The sequence below is a fragment of the Nymphalis io genome, chromosome 7 (assembly GCF_905147045.1).
Source record: "Nymphalis io chromosome 7, ilAglIoxx1.1, whole genome shotgun sequence".
In the NCBI taxonomy this organism is placed as follows: domain Eukaryota; kingdom Metazoa; phylum Arthropoda; class Insecta; order Lepidoptera; family Nymphalidae; genus Nymphalis; species Nymphalis io.
In genome coordinates, this window is record NC_065894.1 from 8197977 (window position 1) to 8224905 (window position 26929).

The 26929-nt window shown below is 32.9% G+C and overlaps 1 protein-coding gene across 8 annotated transcripts in view; it reads left to right on the forward strand.

Moving 5' to 3' along the window:
* LOC126769336 (protein sprint) overlaps positions 1-26929 on the forward strand; it is a 216376-nt gene that overhangs the window by 108346 nt on the left and 81101 nt on the right. For 5 of the 8 annotated variants that reach the window (XM_050488009.1, XM_050488013.1, XM_050488016.1 and 2 more), the window contains exon 2: positions 7887-8353. The exons of the other annotated variants lie outside the window; for them this stretch is intronic. In XM_050488009.1, the coding sequence (XP_050343966.1) occupies positions 7941-8353 (413 nt within the window). In that variant the 5' untranslated portion in view covers positions 7887-7940. The remainder of the gene's footprint in view (positions 1-7886; positions 8354-26929) is intronic. 8 annotated transcript variants of the gene reach the window in all.

A 26929-nucleotide genomic window follows, 5' to 3' on the forward strand; every position in this document is an offset into this window, starting at 1 on the left:
AAAACTAGTTTAGCTAGGACATTATAAACGGGGCACGCGCCACGTTGTTTAATACAATATCGAAGAGAATTATAGTTGACCATTGAAGCGATAATTCGGCATCATAATGGCACTAAGACCCCTTTTTTGAACCATTGTTGCACCCACGGGTTTTGGGTCGTTGACATTGGCCTTCCCCTATCATGTTTTGGATTTGCACGATATTTTTTTCATCTCACATTGTAACAATACGTCATGTATATTATAAGTCAGTTGTACGAATAAATTGATGTCTTTTTAATCCAAAACATAGACGATTATCAACGTTTTCGTTGACCGTTATACTTATTTCAATAGTTATTTGAAATATGACAAAAGTTTATTTTACAATTTGTCCATTCAATAATATTACTTACTTAATATAGTCCGATTAAAATATGTTTTCAAAAGGCCCCATAACGCCGTCATATGCCCTATAAACGTAATTTTCAGCGTACTATTTTCTATCTTACATAATTGTTATTAAATGATAAATATATAATGTATTTCGTCGTATAATGTAATAGGCGACTTTATAAATATTAAGTCAACGTTAAGAAATGTAGTCCATTGTTATTCTTCCTAATAGATATTGGCAAAAACAATGCTAGCTGAGAATGTTTATACCGTTATAGAGAGGCGCTCAAGATAGTTATTTGAGTTGCATTAACTAGTGAGGGCAACAATCTTCGATACCTTGTTAGTTACTAGTATTGCGCAAGCGTTCTACTTTTTGCACGTGTTAATAGTTTTGCAACAGGTTCCGGTGATATTATTGCTTTAGTTTTTAGATACTCATTCATCGTACGTATCTTTAAGTTTTTGTGTAATAATATCTTTGATTATATCTGCTTTACTTATAATATAAAACTTTATCCTTGATCATTGAACAAGAGTTACAAAATAACCTTCAACATCGTTTTGATACGAATGAATGCCCACCCACTTTTTTGCGGCATCTTTGTATGTCCATTTTCGAACATACGGGTTCTTTATAATGTAACAATTTACACCTACTTATTTATGCTTCAATCTTTACTTTATAATCGGTAAACAGCACAGGTCTATCCCGAAGGGCGTTGCACCGAGCCGCGATGGAATGTGTCTGATTGTGGTTACGAAATACCATGACTCTGTAATCGACAATCGTGCTTTCCACACGAATACCAATTATATTGTTTACCTAAACAATTATTCGTTTTTGCATCTCTAGTGAGTCTTGAGTAATGAAAATATTGACCAATTAGCAACAGGGATCGTTGTCTCAGCCTAATTGCTATTCTTGCTTGCCTTGGCGTTGTGTTCATGACTTTTTAATTGCTTTTACGTACGTGGCGGAACATTCGCTAATGTGCACTGTTACGGGCGGGCCGGAAAATACAACGAAGCCATTGTTCCGACCAGCTCCTTATATTGCGTTCAGCGGTTGACTTCAGAGCCAACGCGAGAGTCGATGTGTCCAAATTCTCAGAACGACTGTTGCATTTAATTATCCATCTTTGGTTTTCTGTTATATTAACGGACAGTCTGAATCGTGACAGCGCCCGTTTTTATTTTTACTTCCGAGTATCTTTTAGAGTGCATCAAAAAATATGTTATTTAGATAGCATACTACTATATTGTCTTTATTTAACTATGTAATTCGCAATGCTGAAAACAATAAATTAATATTTAATACCAGGCATATTTATGTATACTCATAAAAATAGTTACGGTATACTTTCGATATAAAAAAATACAAGTAGTTTAAATATTTGCATACTTGGTCTATATCACTATTAGTTCGTTTTGATTTGAACTCGTAAAGCGAGTGCTCGGCATCTCGTAATGTCTCTTAGAGACGGCTCCGAGGTATAACTACATGAGTATACACGGAGCCGAGTCGCCGATATCCAGGTGAAATACGTGTCGACTCCAGAGTCGGGTCATAGTTAAAGTTAAATAGACTAAACTCGATAGCAGTCTTTAAAGGCGAATTTCTATAAATTACAATAATTTATAACTAAATAAAGTCTTTTTTGCAGATGATATAAGACTAGTATCTATAGAAAAGTTTTTTTCTAAGTTTCTGTAAAAGCTTTTCAAGTGCAAAATTAAAAATACTATTTTTATTAGATAACTCAATATGTACTAAAATATGTATTAAAATATTAACAGTACCTAATCGGGTGCTAGAGAAAAGTTGCCAGTGTAAGATACGTATATTTATTAATTTATATAGTGTTACGTATATTTGAAGTTATTTTTTTTTAAATGTCTTTTAATGGTAACATTAATGTTTGTATAACCTTTTACACCAATTGATATGCAGTAATAAACTTTTCAAATTTTATTACTGCAACCACAGGAAAATTGTTTGCTCTTAGTATTAAATCGCTGATCTTGCTATTAAATAGGTTAAGATGAATCTTATGAATCACCACTCTATTCAAGTATATGGAAGTGCCTAACGTGTTTTTGCAAAATTTAATAAAATTCTGAAAATAAGTCGAGATAGCTCAGTGGTAAGAATGCGTGAATCTTAACCGATGAACGTGGGTTCAAACCCGGGCAAGCACCTCTGAATTTTCATGTGCTTAATTTCTGTTTATAATTCATGTCGTGCTTTTCGGTGAAGGAAAACATTGTGAGGAAACCTGCATGTGTCTAATTTCATCGAAATTCTGCCACACGTGTATTCCACCAACCCGCATTGGAGCAGCGTAGTGGAATAAGCTCCAAACCTTCCCCTTAAATAGGGAGAGGAGGCCTTAGCCCAGCAGTGGGACATTTACAGGCTGTTACTACTTACTGAAAATAACTAAATTTTATAATCTCATTCATGTTATTATTAAAATGTAACTAAAATACAAATAATCTTAATCGACTTTTACTTTAACACCATACAAGTTTAGTCTTCTTTAATTTCTTATAACAATATCACCAAATTTGTGATAAGAACGAAGTCTTATTTTACGTGTGGGTAAAGCTGTGTGCCTGCCCTGCTTGGATGGGTATCAGTCCTTTATCAGTTATTACAGTCAACCAGTAATATTTAGTAATATCGGGCTTCAACTTAAAGGATAAGTGTGCCAGTGTTATTACTGACTCAAGGAATAAATTAATATGTCAGATCTCAGGCTTTGCTTTGTCAAATAAGTACTGGTTTTTAGAGACCACTTACCACAAGGTGATCTTTATCTTATTTCCTATTTTTTTAATATATTTTAACGCCTCGTTGGTCTAGTAACCTTTTAGGCTGCAGGGCGCTAAGTGCGCCCCGAACATCGGAATACCCACTAAAAAAGCACCACCCTTTCCGTCTTAACGGGGAGCGCCACGGGATCGCTTGCGCATGCTACCGTGACGCTCTGACGTCTATGATAATTGGTCCCAACCCAAATCTTATATCGCCAATGCGTCACCAACCTTGCGAGATAAGTTGTTATATCCCTTGAAAATGGCTTTCGGTACAAAACTCGGACAGGATATAAAAATCATAAACAACTTAACATGCTCCCAATGTAAATAATTAAAAAATATAAAAATAACTTTTGTGCCCGTTACTTTATACAGTCATCAATGCTTAAGAACACAAATGGCGATCTCTTGAATTAATCCACAAAAAACCTTTAAGGGTTTTTTGTTTTCTTCGCTTCTCATTGTTAGGATGATTAATGATATAATTTAGTCGATTAAACACACTTCATCTTAAATTTAAAATTAAAAAAAATCTCATTAGAAATCCATCGATCATCATTGTTAAAAAGGAAAGTTGTTAAGATAACACAGATTATGTAAAAGATTGAAAGTGTTACATACACTGAATCACAAATTAAGAAATATATATGCATTTTTCCATTTAATGATCTATTTGCAACATCATTACAACATCGAAACGAAAAAATGCATTTGTTGTTTGCAGTTTTAATAGCCTTACGTGTATGTCAATATCCTTTAAGCAATATTGATTATTACCATCACTCATTCACCGATCTATTCGCAACATCATCAATCTCAGCCATCATTCATGTCGCCCGCATCCCGCTGCCAATTACGTAACTTACGAGTACAAAACTTGAAGAGTTAAATTGATTAAATTCCGTTACTCGACTATGAATATCTGCGATATTCCCATGCACCCACATTAATTATTGCCTCATATCTACCGTTACCGTGTATTTATTATTGACCTTAACATTTAGATATATCAGACATAACAGAACCGAAATGATTAAGCGGTTAGAACGTGTTAATCTTAACCAAAGATTGCAGGTTCAAATCCGAGGTAAATATCAAGATTCGTGAGAAGAGAATAACCCTTGATATTTGATATTTACCCGTAAACCCGTAAGATGACTTTTTTTTAACTTACTTTTTTACTTTTTCCAACATTCAAAGTAACTATGAATGTCTTTAAATTAAAAATGAATTACAAAATAGCAATGAAATTTGTTTCCTTTAGATAAGATATTAAGATAACCGTCGAAAGTCTTGATCATGCGTTTACTTAATTTGAAAAGTCCGCGGCGTCGTCTAAAGTGTAATCTTTGCAGACTTCGAGCAACTAAATATAGATATACTCTATTCCAGAGTAACTGAAGAGATAGCTGATTTTAAATGATGTATTTCATTACGTCATGAATAATTTAGCAACGATTTCGTAGACATTTTATTCATAAATGATCAGTGACAAGAAATTCAAGATTCTGCTATTAGATATATTTTTCTTGTCAATGGCCTAATAAAGCAAGTTTACGATGTAACCGGTATCAATAATAGAAATATTGGACAAGAGTCGGATGTTCCGAGACACATTGTGGCTTTCGCCTTCCTGCGTGCGCCGCGTCTTGAATACATATCGGTTCTTCAACTCCCTTATTTGATATTCCACACTTAGGTAAAGTGGTTTCTTCTAGTTCCATATAGTTGTCAGATTCGTACAACTTTTCAACTGAATTATTTGTGCTGAATATTGAATTAGTCAGGCGATTAAATAAAAAGAAAGTTGTTAAAATGAATATTCAAATTTTTTTCAAAATTATATATATATATATATATAAACGGAAATATGTAATTTTATACTTTTAAAATTGTTCTTCTTAGGTCTGATTTTTTGCTTGACTTTGATTAAAATATATCTATAACACATATATAGTAATCATAATAATATTTATGAAAATGTAAAACAATATCCACTTATAGCAGAGTCACTGCGTACATCTTTCTTATGTCACTTCGCATTCCTTTGTATTAATCATTGTCAATTGACAATAGCACGATGAAAATATATGTTAACATTGAACTCATTATATAATCAATGCAAATTATATAATGTTTATGAAATATTTATATATTTTAGAGAGATTATAAAATAGGCAGTCAATTAGTTATGTATTTCTTTATTTATTTCAGCACAGTATCAAATTATAAATTATTAATTAATGTATAATTCGTAAAAAAACTTCTGACATTTTGTCCGTTCACTCGGCTGCCATCTAACTTTCCACTTAATTAATCTTTTAAAATGACGATTTAAAAGGCCTTCCAAGAGCCTACTTGAGTAAGGGCTATTTGATTCGGTATGTTTAATCGTTCGGTTTTAATGTTGTTATGCAACATTTCGTTGTGTATAAAAGTACGCTAAGCTTTTATTTTCAATTGTCAAAACAATCGTTAATATTCTGTAGACGACGAAAATGATTCATTCATGAGATTATTTCTTGCATCATAAAATAAAATGTTAGTATATTTTTAATTTTTAACAATAAATATTCGAATTGATACCTGCCGTTTTTTTTTTGTATTGAGATGGTAGAAAAAAATATGTCTGAGGCACCTGCTTGCATAAATCGATCGGCAGATGGTTATAAGAGCATTTTTTGCATACGAATTAATACACCTTTGAATTTTTAAAAATTAAGGTTGTTTTGTTGTTAAAGGCTTATAAAATGTTTGTTTTGTAAGATACCTTGTGTTTATAAATTTATTTAGAAAATGATTTAGGATATACAAAAGCGGAGTATTTATAGAAATAATTCTAAATGTTTTATATGATATTTATCAAAATTGATATTTTATATCATATAAATTTTTAAACCTTAAAATTCTAGTTAATAATCGCAGTCTAAGTCGGCCCTCTATAGAATCTATGCAAGCCTTCCGTCTATAGAATATTCAAGCCTGCTTAAAAAATGCAACCTAGAGAAAATTTACATACATATGAAGGCTTCTAAAGTTTTTAACATAGACGGGATGAATTATGTTACTTACCAGAGTAATTAAAAATATTCATTATAATTTCATGGACAACTTAATAATGATAAATTACGTATGTTTATTTGTAACAAAAAGTATGTACTGAGTTTCTTCCAACTTTGTTATTAACTTTTATTTTTTTCCTATAAAATGATAATTCAAAAGTGTTTGTTAGTAACTACTAGAAGAAAATATAATAAAAAGTAAAATTTTCTTATTTCATACTAGTTGCCTTTGAAATTCTTCAAAATTTTTTAATTTAAATAAAGTTTACTTCGCTATTAAAACAGAATATCCTATAAATTTAAATAGACACCAGACTAAATGAGATATTATGCAACTAGTAACGTTACCCAACACTTACATAATGCTAAAGATGGTTACGAATGAGTGGTCACTGGTACACAAATCGTTCATGTCCGGACAGCACTGGGTCAGGTAGATCTTGTTGATATTTCGTGACCATATAAGAATAATACAAATAAAACGTAAAAGAAAACAAACTGAATGTGAAAGTCATTGCATGATGTAGGCCAACTGACCAGCAGGCGTTGATAAACTGTAATCATGACTATGTAATAATAACAAACATTTTTTAAAACACTAGTGTCTATTGATGCTTGCAAAAATATTTTGAAAATGGTTTTAAGTTTATAAAAATGGTTGTTTTTAAAGTTTTAATGTAAATATTATACTATGTAGAACTACTTTATTAAACGTCTTTTATAGAACGGCTTCAATTTTTAAAAATATATTGATATATAAATAAATTATAATTCATACATTTAAATATGCCTGTGAATCAGTTAGCCTTTACTATTTTATTTCTATTTTCGTTAATTATAAAAATCACCATTTATCACCAGGTGGCTCATTTGCCCGTCTTATTTATTACCTATTTTATATATAAAAATACATCAAACCTTGTGGCTATGCAAGTTAAATCATATAAATACACATCAACAATCACAACCAAGGTCAAATACTTGATGCACGTAATGTCCATTCAACTGCGAGAACACTTTACACAATAGTTTATTATGTAGTATCCGTTATTTATATATTGAATAGTAGTTTCTTAAGACAAAGCGGAAGTTAAAACGTATGTTTAACAGTAAGTGATGCTGCTCGTTGACGATTTGCAAGAACCCGTTGCAATAACCACGTCCGGTTATTATAAAACACCCTACAGATATACCAAATGCAAAGAATTTGCCCTTCGTGTAATATATTTAAGGCGTAAAATTACGCGTGAAGAATAAAAAATGTTTCGTAAAGAAACTTGGTATTTAAAAAAAATGTTGCTTACGTATTGTTTTTCTTAATAATTCGTTCGCATGATTTATTTTTCATTAACCTACTTAAAGAGTTCATCTGTTACTCAATGCTATATTTGTAAAACTTCGCCTATTGTTGCCAGCCAACCAGGAACAGTTTGTTGAGTGAACATTGCGACATTTAAGTGTAATTGGTGTTTTATGTTCATCGTAAATTGATTTTTGCTATTCATCGGTTTCGGCCACTTTTTATACTTAATGTTTTTTTGCAAGCCGCAACTGTGTTGGTGATTTCATTGAATCAAGGTCACCAAAGCACCGGTTTTTAATACAACCAATTTCCTTCCTTTACAGACAAAAATGTAGATTGATGAAAGTAGGTAACGTCTACTTTTATTAAAAAGTACGATGTCTATTGACCAGGCATCACCACTGGTGCCCATCAAGCCTCAGATAGCATTGCAAAACAGTGCATTTATAAAGAACAGTCATAATAGGAGCAGTTTCTGCGGTGTGACTCCATCACCAACGAATGGTAACAGAACGTTTAAAACTTTCTCAGTCAATCGCAAGAGTTGGAGTGGAAACGTAACTCTTCCGCTTCAACAGTATGCTCTGGATGAACCGGCGCCGAAGCTTGGGACTTTTCGCTCCGGGACAGGAACTTTCCCCAGAAACCGGGAACGGAACAATAACAGTGCCTCCAACGGAATATTAACACCTAACGGGAACTCCGTGCAAACGCTCAAAGGAAATGAAGTGAGGAGGAGCGGATGCTCTAACGGCCGTCGCTATGCTGAGATCGGAAACTGGAGCAAAAGGTACGTCAAGACGACTTAAAGTTAAAAAATATGAATATTAAAGAGTATTCGAATAAAACTTTTGTACCGAACTTATTGCCTTTAATATGTTATGACATAATATAAACACCACATTTTCTAATTCAATTTCTCGATGAATATAAGTGTTGTTATGTTTCTTTATAAGGTAGGAGTTTAAATCTTCGTCTATCTATTGTTGTCAATTGCAAAATTAAAAATGTTAATAAAAATAAGCTTAGTATAGCTCCACCGTATCCTTACCGAAGTCAGCTTTATTTATTTTCTTTTTCATCTTAAGTAATTTTGTAACAAGTTTTCCAATTTCATTCTCTCGTCGCTTTCATTTCCTCCCGTTCGGTGGATCCCGCTCCCGTAATATTACTTTTATTAGCTCACAACGTTTAACAAACATTGGTTTGAGAATCTAATAAAGGTTGAATTTTATTTCAATAGACATATAATTCCGCAAATATAAGATTCTGGAAAATGTTATAATGATTGTTTAAAACTATTATTTTTGTAAGCTACTTAAAATATATCATTTTCGATTATTGTTGGCATTCAACCTATTTATATTAAGAGCGTTCAATTTCACAGTAAACTAGTTTGCTATGAATCATTATATTACGTAAGTTTGTTATTAGTCAATAGTTCATTGGAGCCCAGCCGAATGGCACCGTATTTATCTAATCAGAATCCTCATTATCTTTATTAGTGGCGAGTAGAAAGTTCGTCCATAATTCTCATCCACTTAATTTGGGGGGAAGTTAGTAGCTCGATAAGACTATAACCAATAATCTGACTCTTAAATACTTTGGCCTTTTTATTAGGGGTTGACGTTATCGTGTCATGATTCGCCAACACCAACACTGACATTATCGTCCCTCTTTCGCTTTTACTTCTATCGTTTATGTTTATTTTAATCATAGCAATAAACATTAAGATACAGCTTAGTCTGACTGTTCTGTTGTCGATACATTTTTTTCACTTAACTTAACTAGTAAACTTACGAAATCTGACAAAATCAATTCACTAACATAAATATATTCGTCAAATATTTTCTACTTTGTTACTATTTTGTTTTGAACTTGCTATATTATATCAATGGTTAGGTTATTCATTTACATAAATTTGGTGCTTATAACAATAGCTGTTCTCAGCAAATTATTATTCACCTAGCAATGAACGAGTCAAGGTTGATGTACGTAATTTCCACGCTATGTTGAACATGTACCTATACAAAAGTTTTTATCCAGTTTACTTATAACTTCTAAGGAGATCAACTATTTAACTTATCCTTTATTACTTATCTTATATATCCAAAATCATCTTTAAGAAAGAAACTGGGTACTGCATTAATAAATAATAAAATTGTAAATTGTATTAAAAGTTTGAACCAGAAAGTATTTCTTGTCAGTAGAAATATCTTTGGAGTAAATAAGTTTCATAGCAATGAAATTAATGTTGAATGCCATTGTATATTTTATGGTCTTAAATGTGAACTTGAAAACGTACGTTAATTTAGATCTCGAACTGTTATTTACCTTAAAATAATGTAGAACCATATACATTTATATATATGCTGCAGGTAATTTTTGGGTAAAATCACGTAACATTATCGACCATGCTAATAATTTTGTAGAATGTATTTGACATGAACGCTGTAAGGTATTTGGTCTGAAAAATGATAATAGTCACTAATGTGCCATTACACGGTATATATTTTATTATAATTCTTAACTCATTGAATATAAGGACTATATTAAAACAAATAAAATTACAAATGAATGGTTATCTGGTGGTATCTAAATAGTAAAACTATTGCAAAGGCATAATCACGGCGCCGTAAAGTTATGTTCCAACTTTCGCTCATCGATTAATTTTCTTACGTGCTATTATATGTACTTTTTTTAACAAATTGTATATCAAAACAATATTCTGATAAGAAACAACGATAATATAAGAGATTGTTTTTTTTTTTATTTTAGCTTTGAACGCCTCACCAATTACGTTACTTTTCAAGCTAACATTATTGCTTTGATGTTTTATATCGTGTGCAAATTTTGTATACTGATACGTAAATTATATCAAACGTTTTTAAGAACTCCCATCTATGTGCATTCGGTCAGCATTGTAGTAAATTAAAATTAAAATTCGTGCATTTAAAATTATTCTTCAGTTTAAGCCATAAAAATGACGAAGAAATTTAAGGACTCTCATATTAAACTGGTAGAATTTTGATGTCATTCGTCGAGACGACTTTGTGCTCAATTTCATCTCGAGAGACTGATGCAAATTGCATTTCATAAGGCTTTATGTCAAATTGCATTGAAATTTGAATATGGGTATTCACATATTTAGGATATTATGATGTATGCTTTTATAGAATGATTGTCTTGTTATTCTTTTATTGTATGTACGAGTTAAATTAAAAAGTTCTACGTATATGTGTTACTAGTAGTTTGTTTTTCACTTATTTTCTAGGGAAATAAATTCGTGGAATAAATTTCGAAGGACAAGAAAATGATTTTATTGCGTAGTCCTTTCGCAAAAAGTTAGAAATGTGTTATTCTAAATATTTTAGTATATTGTATGTATATTTTATATAGTAATGTACTACTTTTTGTTCATTATTTATTTAAAAATCAAAAGGCTGCAATTTTATATTAGAAGGAATTAACATAGTAAAATAATATTGTCGTGTGTTGTTTTTCTTATTTTTGTATTGATTACAAGAACTTTTTGATTCACCCTGGTATATATAAAATGGTATTTATTTCCTTAATATGACTTTATTTTTTTTACTGAATTTTGCCTAAAATAATTGCGCTCAAAGAGAAAAACCTTTTTTTTCTATATAAGTTTACTTACAAACACATATTATCGCTTAGAAATCAAATAACTACTAATTTAATGTTAATGCTTAGTACATTGCTCCAACAACTAACCGTTTAGTGAATGTTAATTAGCACAAGTAATTATCAGCTTGATAAAAATATGATAAGATAGTAAGTATGCAGCATTATTTATGAAAATATACGCTACGCAATACAATACGTGTGTCTTGAAAGATTTCTGTTCAAATAAATATGAATGATAATAATATTAACATCAATAATATTTAATAAAATATTACTGTAAAATAATTAACGTAATTTGCGATATCAAAGCTATATACATACTACTATATAATATAAAAGCTGAAACGCTAGTTTCCTTTAGCGATCGCAACTTATATGAATAATGAATTAAATGGAATAACGTATAGCTAAAATTGTCCCAACTTTGCACAGTAGATGAAATCCAATGAAAAACGTTAATGATGTGACGTTGAATTAACATAACAAACAGTCAGACACGAACAGTCCCGCCCAGTCTGCTCCGAACAGTCTCTTTAGTATCAGCCACACGTCTAAACGTAACGTACTCGTTAGAGCATGCTCTTTTATTTAATGTCTATTCCCTTCAACTTATTTTAAATGTCAGTGAAATGAAAACAAGTTTCACGTAGATTTAAATTTTTATCGCAATGCGCTTTCAATGAGTAAAAACACCCAGATACAATTCCAAAGATAAATTTACATTTATAAAATGAGATAATTTAAGTCAACCAATATTGTATATTTTTATATTTTATGGGTACTTCGTACACACGTTACATGTATATTTGTAGGTAATCTAGGTTTATGAAACTTAATCATATTTTTTACAGACGGCCTTTCCTTGGGTTGGCTGTTAGAGAATACCTTTAGCTAATGCTAATGCTTTCGTGCAACTAATGAGTTAAGTGTTAATAAATACTTGAGGTCCCGTGAGGGGTTAAATTCGACGGTATTCATTGATAATAAAAGTGAGATTTTATTCATTCAACATATATATTTCTATTTTTTTTATTTTGTGTTTGAGGTACACGTATATTCCGTCATTCAAAAAGTAATAACGCGGACATCCAGTACGTATATATCACGTGCAATTAGCATAACAAACAGATATGCACGGGCAGTTTCGCCCGGTCTAGCCCAGGCGGGGTTGCTTGGTATCTGCCACACGTTCATACGCGTCGTGCTCGCCAGACCGTGGCCTTTCAGATCCACTCGACTTTCCAATGCGTTAGTCGATTTTGATTTTAGGCTTTTAAGAAAATTTTATTAATTTTTTTATTAAAATCATTGCAGTTACATTTGTCTTATTGTACCTTTAATTTATCAATCGACTTCAAAAAAGACATTTATCTGTTCCCCATACCATTTATATGTTTGCATGTGTATGATTTTGTGAAAAACTACAGAACTTTTTCTTTCGGTTTTCACTGGGATAATCCACTCTGCAGTATAATTATGGAAAGGTTTTAGTTTAACTATTATTATTAATTTAATAACATCGTTATTATGTAGAGAAGTTAAGATAAAATAATAGATAATGGTTGATTTATTTCCTTATAACTTTTTTTTTTTACATAAAATATTAATTGAATAAAAACGAGTGAAATCCATTATCTAAATAAGTAAATCCCATGGTATGAAACATTCGTTCCAGTCTCCCGGGACGTCCGTTCTCGAGACCGAGTTATTGTAATGAGCACGACAGGGATATTTATGCTTCGCCATGCGTCTTGAATACGCAATAAATGGTTAAAGGACCATAAACAAGACGCGAGCGGATTCAATTTTGCGATCGACTATCATCAAACACTGTCTAAGAACATTGTCCGTAACAATTTTAACTGTGTCGTCAATGTATTTAATTTTTTTTCAACTTGCCAAAGCTTTGATAAAATTAGTGTATATGTCCACAAAATATATTCAATAAGGAATTCACTTTGTATCTTTATATAATGTTTTTTATATATAAAGTTTGTTTAAAATATGTAGTCATAAAAATTACTTAATAAGAAAATATATTATATATATAAATACATTAAATAAACTGACAATTAAGTATACAGCAAACAATAAAAAAAAACAATACTAAATACTTGGTTTTATTAGTGTATCTATCAGCCAGCAATCCCATAGTATGATTTATTCGGCTACTTTTCAAATTATGATAAAATCACGGGTAAGAATTGAAGCATTATGTTGTCTTTGTAATAGGAAATAAGGCCTTCATATAATATTATATATGTAACTGGTTGCAATGAAAAAAGTATATCATCCAGAAATAAAAGAGTCCAAAGGCCTTTATGGCAGTGAAGGAATTTAATAGCCTCCATGAAAAGGGTCTTTCAAATCCTTTCACAATGGTGTGAGTTGTCCCGTCTGGGGAAGAAAATGATTTTTCACAAGTCTTTTATTCTTGGTACACAGTTTTAATATAGCGAACAGTAAATATTATTGTACCCATTGTCCTGATTCGGACTTTATATTTGTCCTTTGTCATGTAATTTATCGAAAAACGAAATAAAAAGACCGTCCTAATTATTTACTGAAAAATACAAAGAAAAAAAAAGAGTAAAATTCATCACACACAGCATCACATTTCTTATATTACGAAAAACATTTTGGTCGTCGTCGACCTCGACGTTTCTTTATTCGCGTCCTCAATACAGTTTTGTAACGTCATTTAAAGTTATAAAATCACTTAAAAGGTCAAGTCTATCTGATCATGCATTCGTTAAATAACCAGAATTGTTGTTATCTTAAATCTGATAAGCAGTGACAGGTAACCAATTACATACAACTGCCTTCACAAACAAGCGCCGCAATAACACTGTAATAACCGAAAATGACATTGTTTTTCTTGGAACGCTTTCACTAAAATTACGCGAAAAATTCACGATTTAGGGTATACGTCTATCGCTTGCAATAATATTAAGAATGTATTACAGTAAATGTGTATGATAAATATATAAAAACGTTAACGATGTTAATATATTATATTATGTTGGTAAAATACTTCGACACTGCTTGACCGAACACCTTGAAATGGACTATATACAACATAATTGTATTACAATGTAAACTTCTATTTTTTTCTACCTGTGCGAAGTCAGGACAGGTACAATATTATAAACGGTTTCCTTAGCGTGGAATAGGTCGTTGATAATGATTAACGCTTCATTTATGTTTATTCACAGTCAGTCGACTATTACAATTTCAAGGTTACTATTATGATTATTTAGCTCATTTGCGCGACATCACGTATAAGATAATTGTGATAAAAATATATTTACGTTTTGTTATAGCAATCTGTCTAACACAAGCATTGAATTCATGAGCGTGACTCATTTCGCTTTCTGTCAAAGGAGCAACGAAGTGAAGAATTTCTATTTGTACCAGCTGTGGACAGTTAATCTGTTATTGGGTAAATTGTTCCGGATTAGTTTGGTTACGAGACCCTGAATTTGTGAAACGAAATTTGCTGTTTTTGAGTCTACTTGTAGTCAATTCAATCGTGTGTTTTTAATGTTTGAAATTGAGAACATATATTTATTAAAAAAATAATTCTATTTTAAAATTACGTAATTAACAGTTGCTTTTTATTAAGCTATTTACCACGCTTAGATCCCAACTTAGAGTTAGGTATTTTTGAAACATTTTCATTTAAAATAAAAATTAAAAAAAAAAACAAATCACTTAACGATTATTCTAACGAGGTAACTTTGTAATTAATAGTAATTGATACACATAATTTTAGTGTTTATATATAGTAATGTCAGTACAGTGACACGAAGTGTCTGAATAATTTAATTCAAATGACCTTATGCCACACCATATGATTGCAGTTCGGCAACAATAAAATAATAGTCGTACGAAACGTAGTAACGACTATTTTTGCGGTAATTTCGTGGTCAGACGTTTTATATTATATACAGATTTAAATATATTAAACTTTTGAATAAAATTGTGATTTTGAAACTTCGTCGTCGAGCTCGTTTAATGAAATGGGGTTTTCAAATGAATGGAATTATTTTGTAACCTTATTCCATTTTTTTGCTCGTAGTAGTCTATGGTTTGAATATTTTCACATAAGTACAAAATGTTTATAATGGGCTTTCTTAGTATAAACTGGGATTAAATAATTTAGCCTGGATTCAAATATGCTTCTAGGGGTTTTTTACTATAGGGATGCGTTACTGTACTACTTTTTAGTTTAGATTTCTCGTCGATTTATTGAATAGATTATAAGGTTACAAATCCTAGAATTCTGGGTTTAAATATCGAGAAGATTTTTCAGTCAAGAAATTATCAAAGCAACTTGGAGTTAGAGTTAGGAAATGAGCAACGATACACACCCATGCTTCGGAAAGAACGTAAAGGTGTCTATTTCTGAGATCAAGTTTATAATGATATCGTATTACAGTCTCACCAAATTATGAGAGTGATGAAATAATAGAGAGTTCATATATAAATTATATATATTTATAATATTATAATATTTGCGCAGATGGCCAGGCCAGTATTTGAGGTGATGTTCTGTCAGATTATTACTACAATTACAATAATGTAAAATGCTAATTTCATCACAATATTGTACATGAAGATACTAGTATTTGTAGTAGCTTGCTACACATTACATAGTAACATGTGATAAATGTATTCCGAGCATGAAGTTTACGTGCCTGCGATAAACTTTTGTCTCATGTTTTACTATTAACCGTTGTCCATGACTTTGTTCACACTGACATTTGTTATGAAGACATAGTGCTTTATTTGTCCTCTGAAATTGTTTTCTATTTTGGTCTGCTATTTGTTAAAAAATAAGATAAGACTTTACGTATAGAGATGGAATGGCCCAGTGGTTAGAACACCTGCATATCAACCGAATTGAAAATTCAAATCCGTCTATTCCAGCACCATTCTCAATTTGTATTTATAATCCACCTCGTGTTTTGCGGTGAAGGAACATATTGTGAGGTGTATTCGCTAATCCGTATAAGACCAGCGTGGTGGATCTTAAATGGAAATGAAACTTTAGCTCAGAAGTGGGACATTTCGAACGGGTAAAGCAAAAGTTTTATTCATAATATTTTTAAGATAAGTTGTACTAACTAATCATATAATGTAAACAGTATCAAGCCAAGCGACTTATCTGCCCTTCATACGGGTATAATTCTCACAAAGTTACCTATTTCCTCACCCTAAAGTTGAAATTTCCAAAATTATTTTTTAGCGGATGCTTACATTATAAAATATACCTATGTTCCAAATTTTTAGCTTTCTCGACTCAGTATGAAAAAAAAAAACGTATTTTTTTAAATGTATCTTTTAATGTAATAATACTTACTTAAATAATACTTTTCAACTTACATAAATGTTGAAAAAATCAAAAATGACAGAAAATATTTTCGTCAATTGTGTATATTATATTATATTATTCAAGAATGTTTTCCATTCATACCTTGTATTATTGTACTTGTTACATAGTAATGTTTGATTGTAATCAATTTTGACATAATTACAAAATTTCTCATTTAAATAACGCTTTGACATTATGACAAGTAAATGCCAGTTTTTTAATGTAATGTCATGTAAAAATTATACGTTTAAATACGTCTTGTCCAATTAGTAATGTAAAATAAGTAATTACATCATAACGAGTTGTTTCCTGACGTCGACGAAAGCCGGTTTTTTATAAGTTCAAGTAAAAGTATCTGGTATTATTGTCATTATAAATCGTAGTCATATACTGTAATTTCTTTATGCTAAATATAATACATACAATAATACCTTTTATTATTAGATGCTTTTATTGTTTTATTTTATTTTCAGAGCACTATTTAGAAATGGTAATTAAATAATAAGTGCGTTTTAAAACTGTCCTTGCCCAGTTATGTATAATACATAACGAGATTAACACGTATTACACGTGTTGTACTGCAAACACAAATTACTCCTTCATGTACGATCTTGTTATAATTTCAGTTTAAGTTTCCCTTTTTGCTTGAAATTTTTATAAAATGCAACCGTACTGTTATCCTATGTATATACCCCATAATTTTTCGTAGGACGAGGTTTTCGAAAATAAGTAGTCTTAAATATATTTTCGTACACGTCATAATAAAAACTGTTTTGAGAGTCACAAGCATCTTTAGTCATTATAATAATAAAGTGAGAAAAAAATAATTAAGAATTAGGACGAATATGTATAAAGTTTGGTATTTTTGTAGTTCACTCTCTGAAAATTAAAGCTTATTATGTAATAGATTTAATTTAAATAATATTATTAAAAATTTAATCATTTGTAGCTGGATATGTTTTTTAATGTTCGATATAAATTGATGGTTTTTGTACCGAACGTTCAGTTAAGTTTTCAAACGTTATAAATTCTAACGACCACACGAAGTGGGTGGTTTCCAGTCGGCGGCTTTCTATTTTTCTGTCTGCTGAATATAAGCAGTGTTGTTAGTCTGTAAGTGTTCATTGACTACACAATTGGCGCCATCACTAATTGTTTCGAAGTGGTTAACTGCACGTATGAATGGCCACTTAACGAGTTTAATGCCGCTGCCCTATTTCGCTCGTTACAATACCATTGACATTCACAATTCTCTGAAGTGAGCAGTATCATTACTTCAGTTTCATTTTTTCCAATTCAGTACGGTGACACGTGGAGTATTCATTATTATATTCTTTATACTAACTACACTAGAATTTATAAGCTTGGTTAAAAAAAAAAATTGTTGCATTATTTTTTTATTTCAAGTAAATTAGTTAAGAAAATAGCCTATCTCTGTCGCTTATTGCTCTGTCAGTTGCACCTACACTATACACCTTGCGCTCTCAACCATGGAATCTGAGATACATCCCTTGTGCCTGTAATTACTTTAGTGCACACACCGTTATAACCGAAACTCAACACCTCAGAATTGATGTTTCATGGTTGAATAATTTATTTATTGAGTTTAATCCGTCCTGCACCGATCCCTATTTTATTTCCTATACATAAGTACAATGGATGCAACTATGAAAATGTATAAATAGCTTAAAAAAATGAGTACGAGAGAGTTTTGTTTCTTACCAATATGTTTATGCAAATAGGATATACAGGAAAACCGAAACCACTCAACTTTTATAAGCTTGTATGACTCATTTTCACTCCCTGCATTGATAAGGATTCATCAATTCGCGAAAACAAATGACTCGACAGCAGAATGTTTTTGCTACACTGTTATGACATTTGCATCAATAGGAATTTTCGCAATATGAAAGTTAGTCAATTTTATATTGTCTGTATTGCGGGCTGTATTCATAAAAGAAACCCTTCCAACTCGAAAACAATGTTCGCCAATTTCCAATCAAATGGTGTGCGTTTCATTTTCTAGTCAACGATTTATACCTTTTCGTTCACCAACATTCAACTGTACGGTCCTACTTTATCTAACTCCATTATTCATACATGGTTGCGAATATAGTGTTTACTGGAAAGACAATAGACCTAAAGTTGCATGCGCAATTTTCGATAGACACTCTCTGTTGTTCACTGATATAATGTATGGAACGACAGGTCAATCAAAAGATAAAGGCCCGGGGCTTCAATCGCTGCAGGCATTAATTAAGACCGATATAAGCGGATCGGCGCCAGGATAGATTAATAGAACATTGCTTTAGTATTGTCGCCTGAGTGACGTTTTACATAATTGAGTTGGTTTATACATATTGGCGGACTATAAATTCTTACTTTTTATAAGCGTTCCTGTAAAATGCGCCGCTATGATTTTTGGTATGAGTAAAATATAAATGGCAGGCAAAAAGTCACACTTACTTAAAGGTAGGTAGAGTATGTTTGCTGTATTTAAAATAAAATTATAATATTCACTTATTATCAAAATAAATAATTATGATGTTTATTTTAATTATTTATTCAAGGCAAAAAAAAGTTTTTGTAATCAAGCTCAATATTAAATTATCTATAAATTAATCGCATTAACAAATTAAGGACACGTCCTTCATCGAATTAATAAAAAAATTTTGACGAAAGTTAAAGATAATCAAAAAGATAGGTGTAATATTTAGATCAATTATATTTAGATAAACATAAAAAAGATAAGTATGTTATACATAGATATGCATATTATATAAATAAATTTTCTTTGTAAATATGTTTTATGATAATAATGGCATAGCTTTTTTTTAAATATTATTATGCATCATAAATATAGTTTTAAAATTAAGATTATTTGTTCTAATCACCTTTTATGCAACTGCAGATTAAAAAAAAAATTTAAAATTTATTCTTAACTTTTTATTATTTTAAAGTCTTCAAATTAGTAAGTTCTTGGTATATTTCATAGGTATATAAAGACATTAATATACGTAAGAATTATTTTACATTAAATTGACTTCCATTTCCTAACCACAAATAGCGATACTATTTACATTTAAACTGTCAATATTAAAGTCCTTTCATTGATTATATTCATGTCGCTTGATTACAATTTATTGAACCGCCATTTAAGTTTGTCTGTCCGTCATCGTTATTGAATCAACTCCTTGTTTGCATGCACTTCAATTTAGTGTCGATCTTGTTAGAGAATTGGCAACATGCCTCTTACTTATGCTGGAATTTCTCGTACTGCAGTTGAAATGTGGATACAGTTGTCATCTCACGTGGGAGTCCGTAATTATACAGTGAGTGTTTTGTCTAGTATTTCTTAATGACTTTAATTTATCGTTGTGGCGGTTTCTCCAAGTTTTTTTTTATATTTTAATTCGGTTTTATATTTGGACTGTAGTGACCAATATGGAACACATTTTAATAAAATGAATCTTTATTGGATTCAAACCGACACCTGAACATATTCTTCAAGGATCAATAAATTAATAATTTTAAAGTGTATAAATATTGAATAAATAATAATTAATTAAAGACTTTATTAAACATTTTTAACGTAATTTTATGATTGTAGACGATCATCAAAATTACTTTGTACTAATAATACCTATAATTTATGTATTATTTAAATAAGTCAATATAATTTGAACTGACTTCAATTTGATTACTAAATCATGATAAATTTTATGAATTTTAGCATAAAAATTTTAATGATTTTTTTCTTGAGGTAATGCTTTAGGTGAATGACCTTGAATTCCGCACATATTCCAAAGCGTTCTGAATGCATAATGATACGAAAACAGATAATACGATAAGTTTACATTCCCAGGTGCTTGCGAGAGCTGCATGAACAATAGAAGTAGACAGCTATTGCTTATAAATTTATACAAGTTTACATTTAATAAAAAAAAGTATTTACTTGCATTTATATAATAACTCGTTTCTTTTTGTGATAGACATTTCACATAATCAAATCAATGAAACAGAATTTCTTCCGCGGAGCTCAATTAAATAATTATTATAAATACAAATCATAAGAATATTTAATGGTGCTTGCTCTCGGATATGAATACGAGATCTTATATGTGATCTGCTTATTCAGACCACAAAATTTAATAAATAAAATAACTACATTAATTGAAAATAAATAATGTTAGCATTTGATGATTTTCGTACATTTGTTAATTTAATTGTATTTCATCATGTCGTGTATATGATTGATGACAAAAAATAACTAATGAGTTTATGCCGTTTCTTCGCGATAGAAACTATATTATGAACGGATGGTACTTTAAATTTAATTTATCTTGTAAAATGACGATTTAAAAATGCACTTAGAATTATAGTATTGGAAAATATCCATTACAAACTCGTTTACTTTTAATATATATAAATTGAAATGTTTTAAATAACTTACTTGTTATCCCTTGGTATTTTTATTGGCATAACAATTATATTTATTTTTTATAAATATATAGTTTAATTAAAAAATATATTCATATAACTTATTAATATTATTTAAATAGAGAACAAATCATTTACCGGTAAATGTATAAAAGGCAACGTAATTAAATTGCCTAATTAATCCATGTTTTTGTTTACGTTTCTCTTTTTTGTTACCAATGAAACGCGCTTTTGCTTTTATTCAATCCCTTGTTGTTCAAACGCCTGAGGGGCTAATTTGAAGAGGCCATCAAATTACTGCCTCGAAGCCTTTTACGGACTGGGGTGATTTATTAAAAGAATCGAAGCTTCCGATTTGTTTATGTCGCGGAAATAAGCCTTTGTTTGCTCCTTCCTTTTCATACTTATACGCGAACAAGTTCGATTTAAAGGACATTATATTATACAAAGGATACGACAGCCATTTGTTTAAATTAAAAGCAAAAAACAAAGACTTGTATAAACTCCATTTAAATTCAATGCTTAAACACAATCTTATCTATGACCCCTTTACGACGCGGTGTAATTTAACGTTAAAACTATCTATTTTTATGCATAGATAATTGCTTTAATCCATTCTATTTTATTGTCTTTGTAATTTTAAAAGGTAAAGTGTTTTGAATTACATAGAAAACTGCTTTGTGCTAAATCCTCTGATACAAATAACCAGTTTGTAAAATAGAGATGCGCTTCAAGAAGATGCAGGCAATAAAAGCAATGCATTTTACTCGAAGGCTGCAAAGCCGATCAGAACTACCCCACCATTCACAGTAAACGCTCGTAACTTAAAGTTTAGTTTATTATAGAAATCTCTGCAGTCGAACTAAATTTCTACAAGTGCAGCGCTGTAGCGTCGCTGTATATAACGATCCTAAACGATAAACAAGTTTACAGCGCTATCACAGCGCTTCGACGATCTAGTTCCTACATTTCAGTATTAGATTTCCGAACACCGAAGGCTAGACAAGTTTTATTACGTTTATTTTTATCGCTTGTGACTTAATTGATGACACCAGCGTTGTTAAGCTACGTTATAGAACAATTAACGATATAATAAATTAGTAAATGATTACCAGTTCAAATAAAATTTTAAAAAATAGCAGCTCTATTATGTTTATATCTTTTTAAAAAGAGTTATTTTTTATTATTACATAATTCTAAGCTTTTATTGTTAATTAATAAACGGAATTATAGAAACAAAATCTAATTTCAATGATAGGATATATTGTATTTGAGAATTCGTTTAAGAATGATAATAATAACCTTCTCAAAATGGAGAGGAGGCCTTAGCCCAGCAGTGGGATGTTAATATGATAATAGACCCATTTCAAAATTAGAGAGCTGTAGATACGTCACTTTACTACTATCGTGACAATATAGATAATAAATATAAATAATGGTCAATGTCATTATTTAAAATACATTGCTACGAATTTAAAAAGATTTTTTTTTATTTATATAAATAAAAAATGGCAACACTCAACATAACATAACGATACATTTATATCGTTGTTTGTATTACTTGGTCCCAAACGTAAAGGTCCTTACGTCCCATATCACATAACCACTACGGAACTGATTGACAGCTATATTCCCTGGACAACCCTAATTGTCTGGTCGCCCTCATATTACGGCAGATTTAATAAACATTGCTCCACGCACTTTAACTACGTTGTTTGTAATATGAATTAACTGTACTAATTGAAATTGCACAAAGGGTCGAATAGAAAGATATTAATATGAATATTAATGCATTAATATACATATGTAGTATTTTAATGAACTATCAATAATATAGAATAGGTAAGCCGATTAAGTGTGAACTGACTAGTGACGGTTATATTCCATAGCCTTGTAGGCTTCCGTGTTAGAGTATTAACTATAATATCTAATATCAGTTGGTATAATTATAATTACATGGTGTTCTGTTGATAATAATATCCTGAGACATTTTTCACACACGGCCATCTGATCTCAAATTAAGCAAAGCTTGTACTATGGAAGCCAGACAACTGATATACTACATAAACTACTTTTCTTTTAGACTCAGGACAAACATACATGTTCATGCACACAAATGTCTGTCCTGGGTGGGAATCAAACCTTCGGCGTGAAAGTATTTACCAACTGTTTTGAATTGTTAGTACACGTCAATATTAACAGAAGATTGTAGTTTCAAACCCGTAAGCTGAACAGAGTTATCATATATTATTATTAAAGGAAGATAATGCGAGGAAATCTGCATTTTTTTTTTTATATGCCCCGGGATGGCAAATGACTCTACTCCACCTGATGGTAAGTGGTAGTAGAGTCCAAACGCGACGACGGCCAGTACAGTCGGGAAGAATGTTCTGTACTAGCCGTCCCCGCCTTGCCGGCCCGCAAGATGCCTCTTCACGCCTCGTTTGAAGGAACCCGGGTTGTAAGAGGAGGGGAACACGTGAGCTGGTAAGGAATTCCATTTTTTGGTAGTGCGACAAAGAAAGGAGTTGCCAAATTTCTTTGTGCGCGATGGAATTGATGTCACAGTTAGGCGGTGACATCGAGAACCAGCTCGCGTGGACTTAAGAAGGAAGAGGGAAGCAGGAATTAGAGAGAATAATTCCTCAGAGCACTCGCCGTGATACAGACGATAGAAAGCGCTCAGTGCTGCTATCTCGCGACGCAATTGTAAAGGTTCAAGGGTGTTTGCAACCTTTACGTCGCCAATAATGCGTACTGCACGTCGCTGCAACCGGTCCAAGGCCTCCATTAGGTACTTAGCGGAGCCATCCCAAAGGTGCGAGCAATATTCAACGCAAGACCGTACCTGTGTTTTGTATAACAGGCACAGTTGCTGTGGCGTGAAAAAACGCCGCACCTTGTTCAGAACTCCGAGTTTTCGTGAAGCTGTTTTTATAATAGCCTCGATGTAATCCCTTGGACTAAGGTCGCAGCGAACGTCCATCCCCAGCATGGCGATTTTGCTTTGTATCATCAGCGGTGTGCCACAGAGGGAGGGATGAGGGTAAAATGGTGACTTTTTCGCTGTGAGAGCGCACACCTGTGTTTTCTTGGCATTAAACTCAACAAGATTATCAGAACCCCATTTGGCGATGAGCTCTAATGTCCTATCGAGTTCATTAACAAGATTCTCCCGCCTCTCCTCAGTTTCCGCCCGCCCAGCCACTGCGCGTCCGTGGTATCCACCATGCACTGTACTATCATCTGCATAGCAATGTATGTTCCCAAGAGAGAGCATATCATTGATATGCAAAAGAAAGAGTATGGGAGATAGCACAGATCCCTGGGGGATGCCAGCATTCACTACATAGAATTGTGAAGCGCAACCATCTACTAAAACACGAAGGCTACGCTTGTGTAGGAAGCTGGCAATCCAGGTGCATAGCTGAGCAGGCAGACCATATGCCGGTAGCTTGGAGAGAAGACTTCTGTGCCAGACCCTGTCGAAAGCCTTGGAGATATCGAGGCTGACAGCCAACGATTCTCCATGCTTGTCGATAGCTTCACCCCAGAGGTGCGTTACGTACGCTAGAAGATCACCTGTGGACCGTTTTGGTCGAAACCCGTACTGACGATCATTAATTAGACAGTGATCTTCTAGGTAATGGATCAGTTGGTTGTTTAAAATCCGTTCCATCACCTTACAAAGTACTGAGGTGATAGATATTGTCCGATAATTTGCCGGGTAAGACCGATCCCCTTTTTTGGGAACCGCTTGCACATTAGCTCTTCTCCAAGCCTCCGGCACACTTCCCGAAGAGAGAGAAAGTTGGAACAGGCGCGTTAACACAGGAGACAGCTCCGCCGCGCACTTCTTCAGCACAATGGCTGGTATTCCATCGGGACCGCTAGCTTTCCGTATATCGAGTGATTGCAGCTCCGCACGCATATCACGTTGCCTGATTTTGATGTCAGGCATCGTGTGGCCACATGAAGGTATTGTTGGTGGCTGCGCACTACAATCATCGATCACAGAGTTGTCGGCAAAGAGTTTAGCCAGGAGGTTAGCAGGAGGAGGCTTTCTCCTGCGGACTGTGAGCTAGCGATCCGTCCGGATTTCTGAGCGGTGGCAGCGAAGGTTGGCAGAAATTGTTTTGCACAGACTTGGTCAGACGCCAGAAGCTACGGGAGCCCCTAGGATGCGAAATAAGGTCATGACCAATCTGTACAGTGCGCTGTGCATCCGCTCTCGTGTATGCCTTCCTACAGGACTTGGAATTTTTATTGTAGTTTGCTTTCAGTGAGTCAATGTTAGATGCCCCGCTAATGCAGCCGTTGATCCACGCGCGATATGCCGCCTGCTTAGATGATACAGCGTCGGCACATTCACGCGTGAACCAACGGTTACGCGTACCCCTATTGATGAGATCTGAGCTAGGAATGTAGTATTCCATTCCTAACATGATCTCATCAGCAACAGCAGCGGCACTAGCTGTCGGGTCATTCCCACTGAAGCAACGTTCCTTCCAAGGGACTGACGCATAGTAATCGCGCATACCGTCCCAATCTGCCGACTTATAGTGCCAAACGCGACGTTTGCATACCGCTGATGGCGGCAGCTTGGCCTGTAGCACTTTGGTAGATATAAGGCCGTGATCCGAAGAACCAAGTGGAGCTTCATCCAGTAGAGAAGGCGCTTGCCCATCAATGTCTGGGATCCTGGTGGGCTGATCAACCAGTTGGGTCAAGTCGTGTGTGAGAGCAAAAGCATGAGCAGTTCTTCCAGCATGGTCAGTTTTGAGGGATTTCAACCATGATTCATGGTGAGCATTAAAATCCCCCAAAAACACCAATTCCGCGTTAGGAAACTGCTCTTGCGCAGCATCTGCCACCCGACTAAGATGGTCGAATAATCGGCTTGTCTCCAAGTCACCATTGTGGGATCTGTAGAGGCACACGTAGACTCGACTCTGACGAACCAGGTCCACACGTACCACCCCCGTGACCCCTCCTTCTCCAACATGGAGAAGGAGGGGTCCTCCAAGCAGCGCAATCGGTGACAACAAACATCCGCCCTGACGAACAAGCATACTCCGGCTTTCGCTTTAAAAGATTCTTCAAGCATGTAGCCGGGATAGTTAAGGTAGCTGGTGTCGGCAGGGCGGAGTATTTGCGTCTCCGTGAGAAACAACATTGCTGGCCGTGCTGTCTCGAGATGATGGTGGACAGCGTTGAGGTTAGCGTGGAGTCCTCGGATGTTAGAGAACTCGACCTCAAACAGCGTGGGTATGGTGGGGTATCCTCCAACTGGCATTTTAGTGGTGTAAAGGCTCCAAACCTTCTCGTAAAGAAGTGACCTTAGTCCAGCAGTGGGAAATTTACAGAATGTTACTGCACAATAAGCTTAGTAACAGTTATATATAAAGTTGGTATTCTTAAAATAATAATAAAAAAAACATTGCAATATAATATTTTTATAGATATACAAGTTTAGTAAATGCTTCCAGTTCCGTCTTTGCACGGGTAATATTTATTTTTTCCAGCGATACTTTTTTAAATAAGTTATGTGAAAATATTGTAAAGCAATTTTTATCATGCCAAGCGATCTTTCCGCCTGGCCTGGGCTAATATTTTACCGCACGCACCACGTCTCTTTTTCTTATGGCATTTTTTTACGTACCGCAAATTTAACTCAAAGTTGTACCTACTCCTAACTAACCTACTCTTAAATTGAATGTATTATTATGATAAGAATCAATACTATGTGATAAATAAATAGAACTAAATTTATCTTTTATAATCTATCATTTACCTACTTAAACATAAGACAGCTTATAAAATGTTTTCACTGATATACTACGCATATCGAAACATATGTAACTTAGTCACACTGTACCTACAGCCTATGTCCGTCCT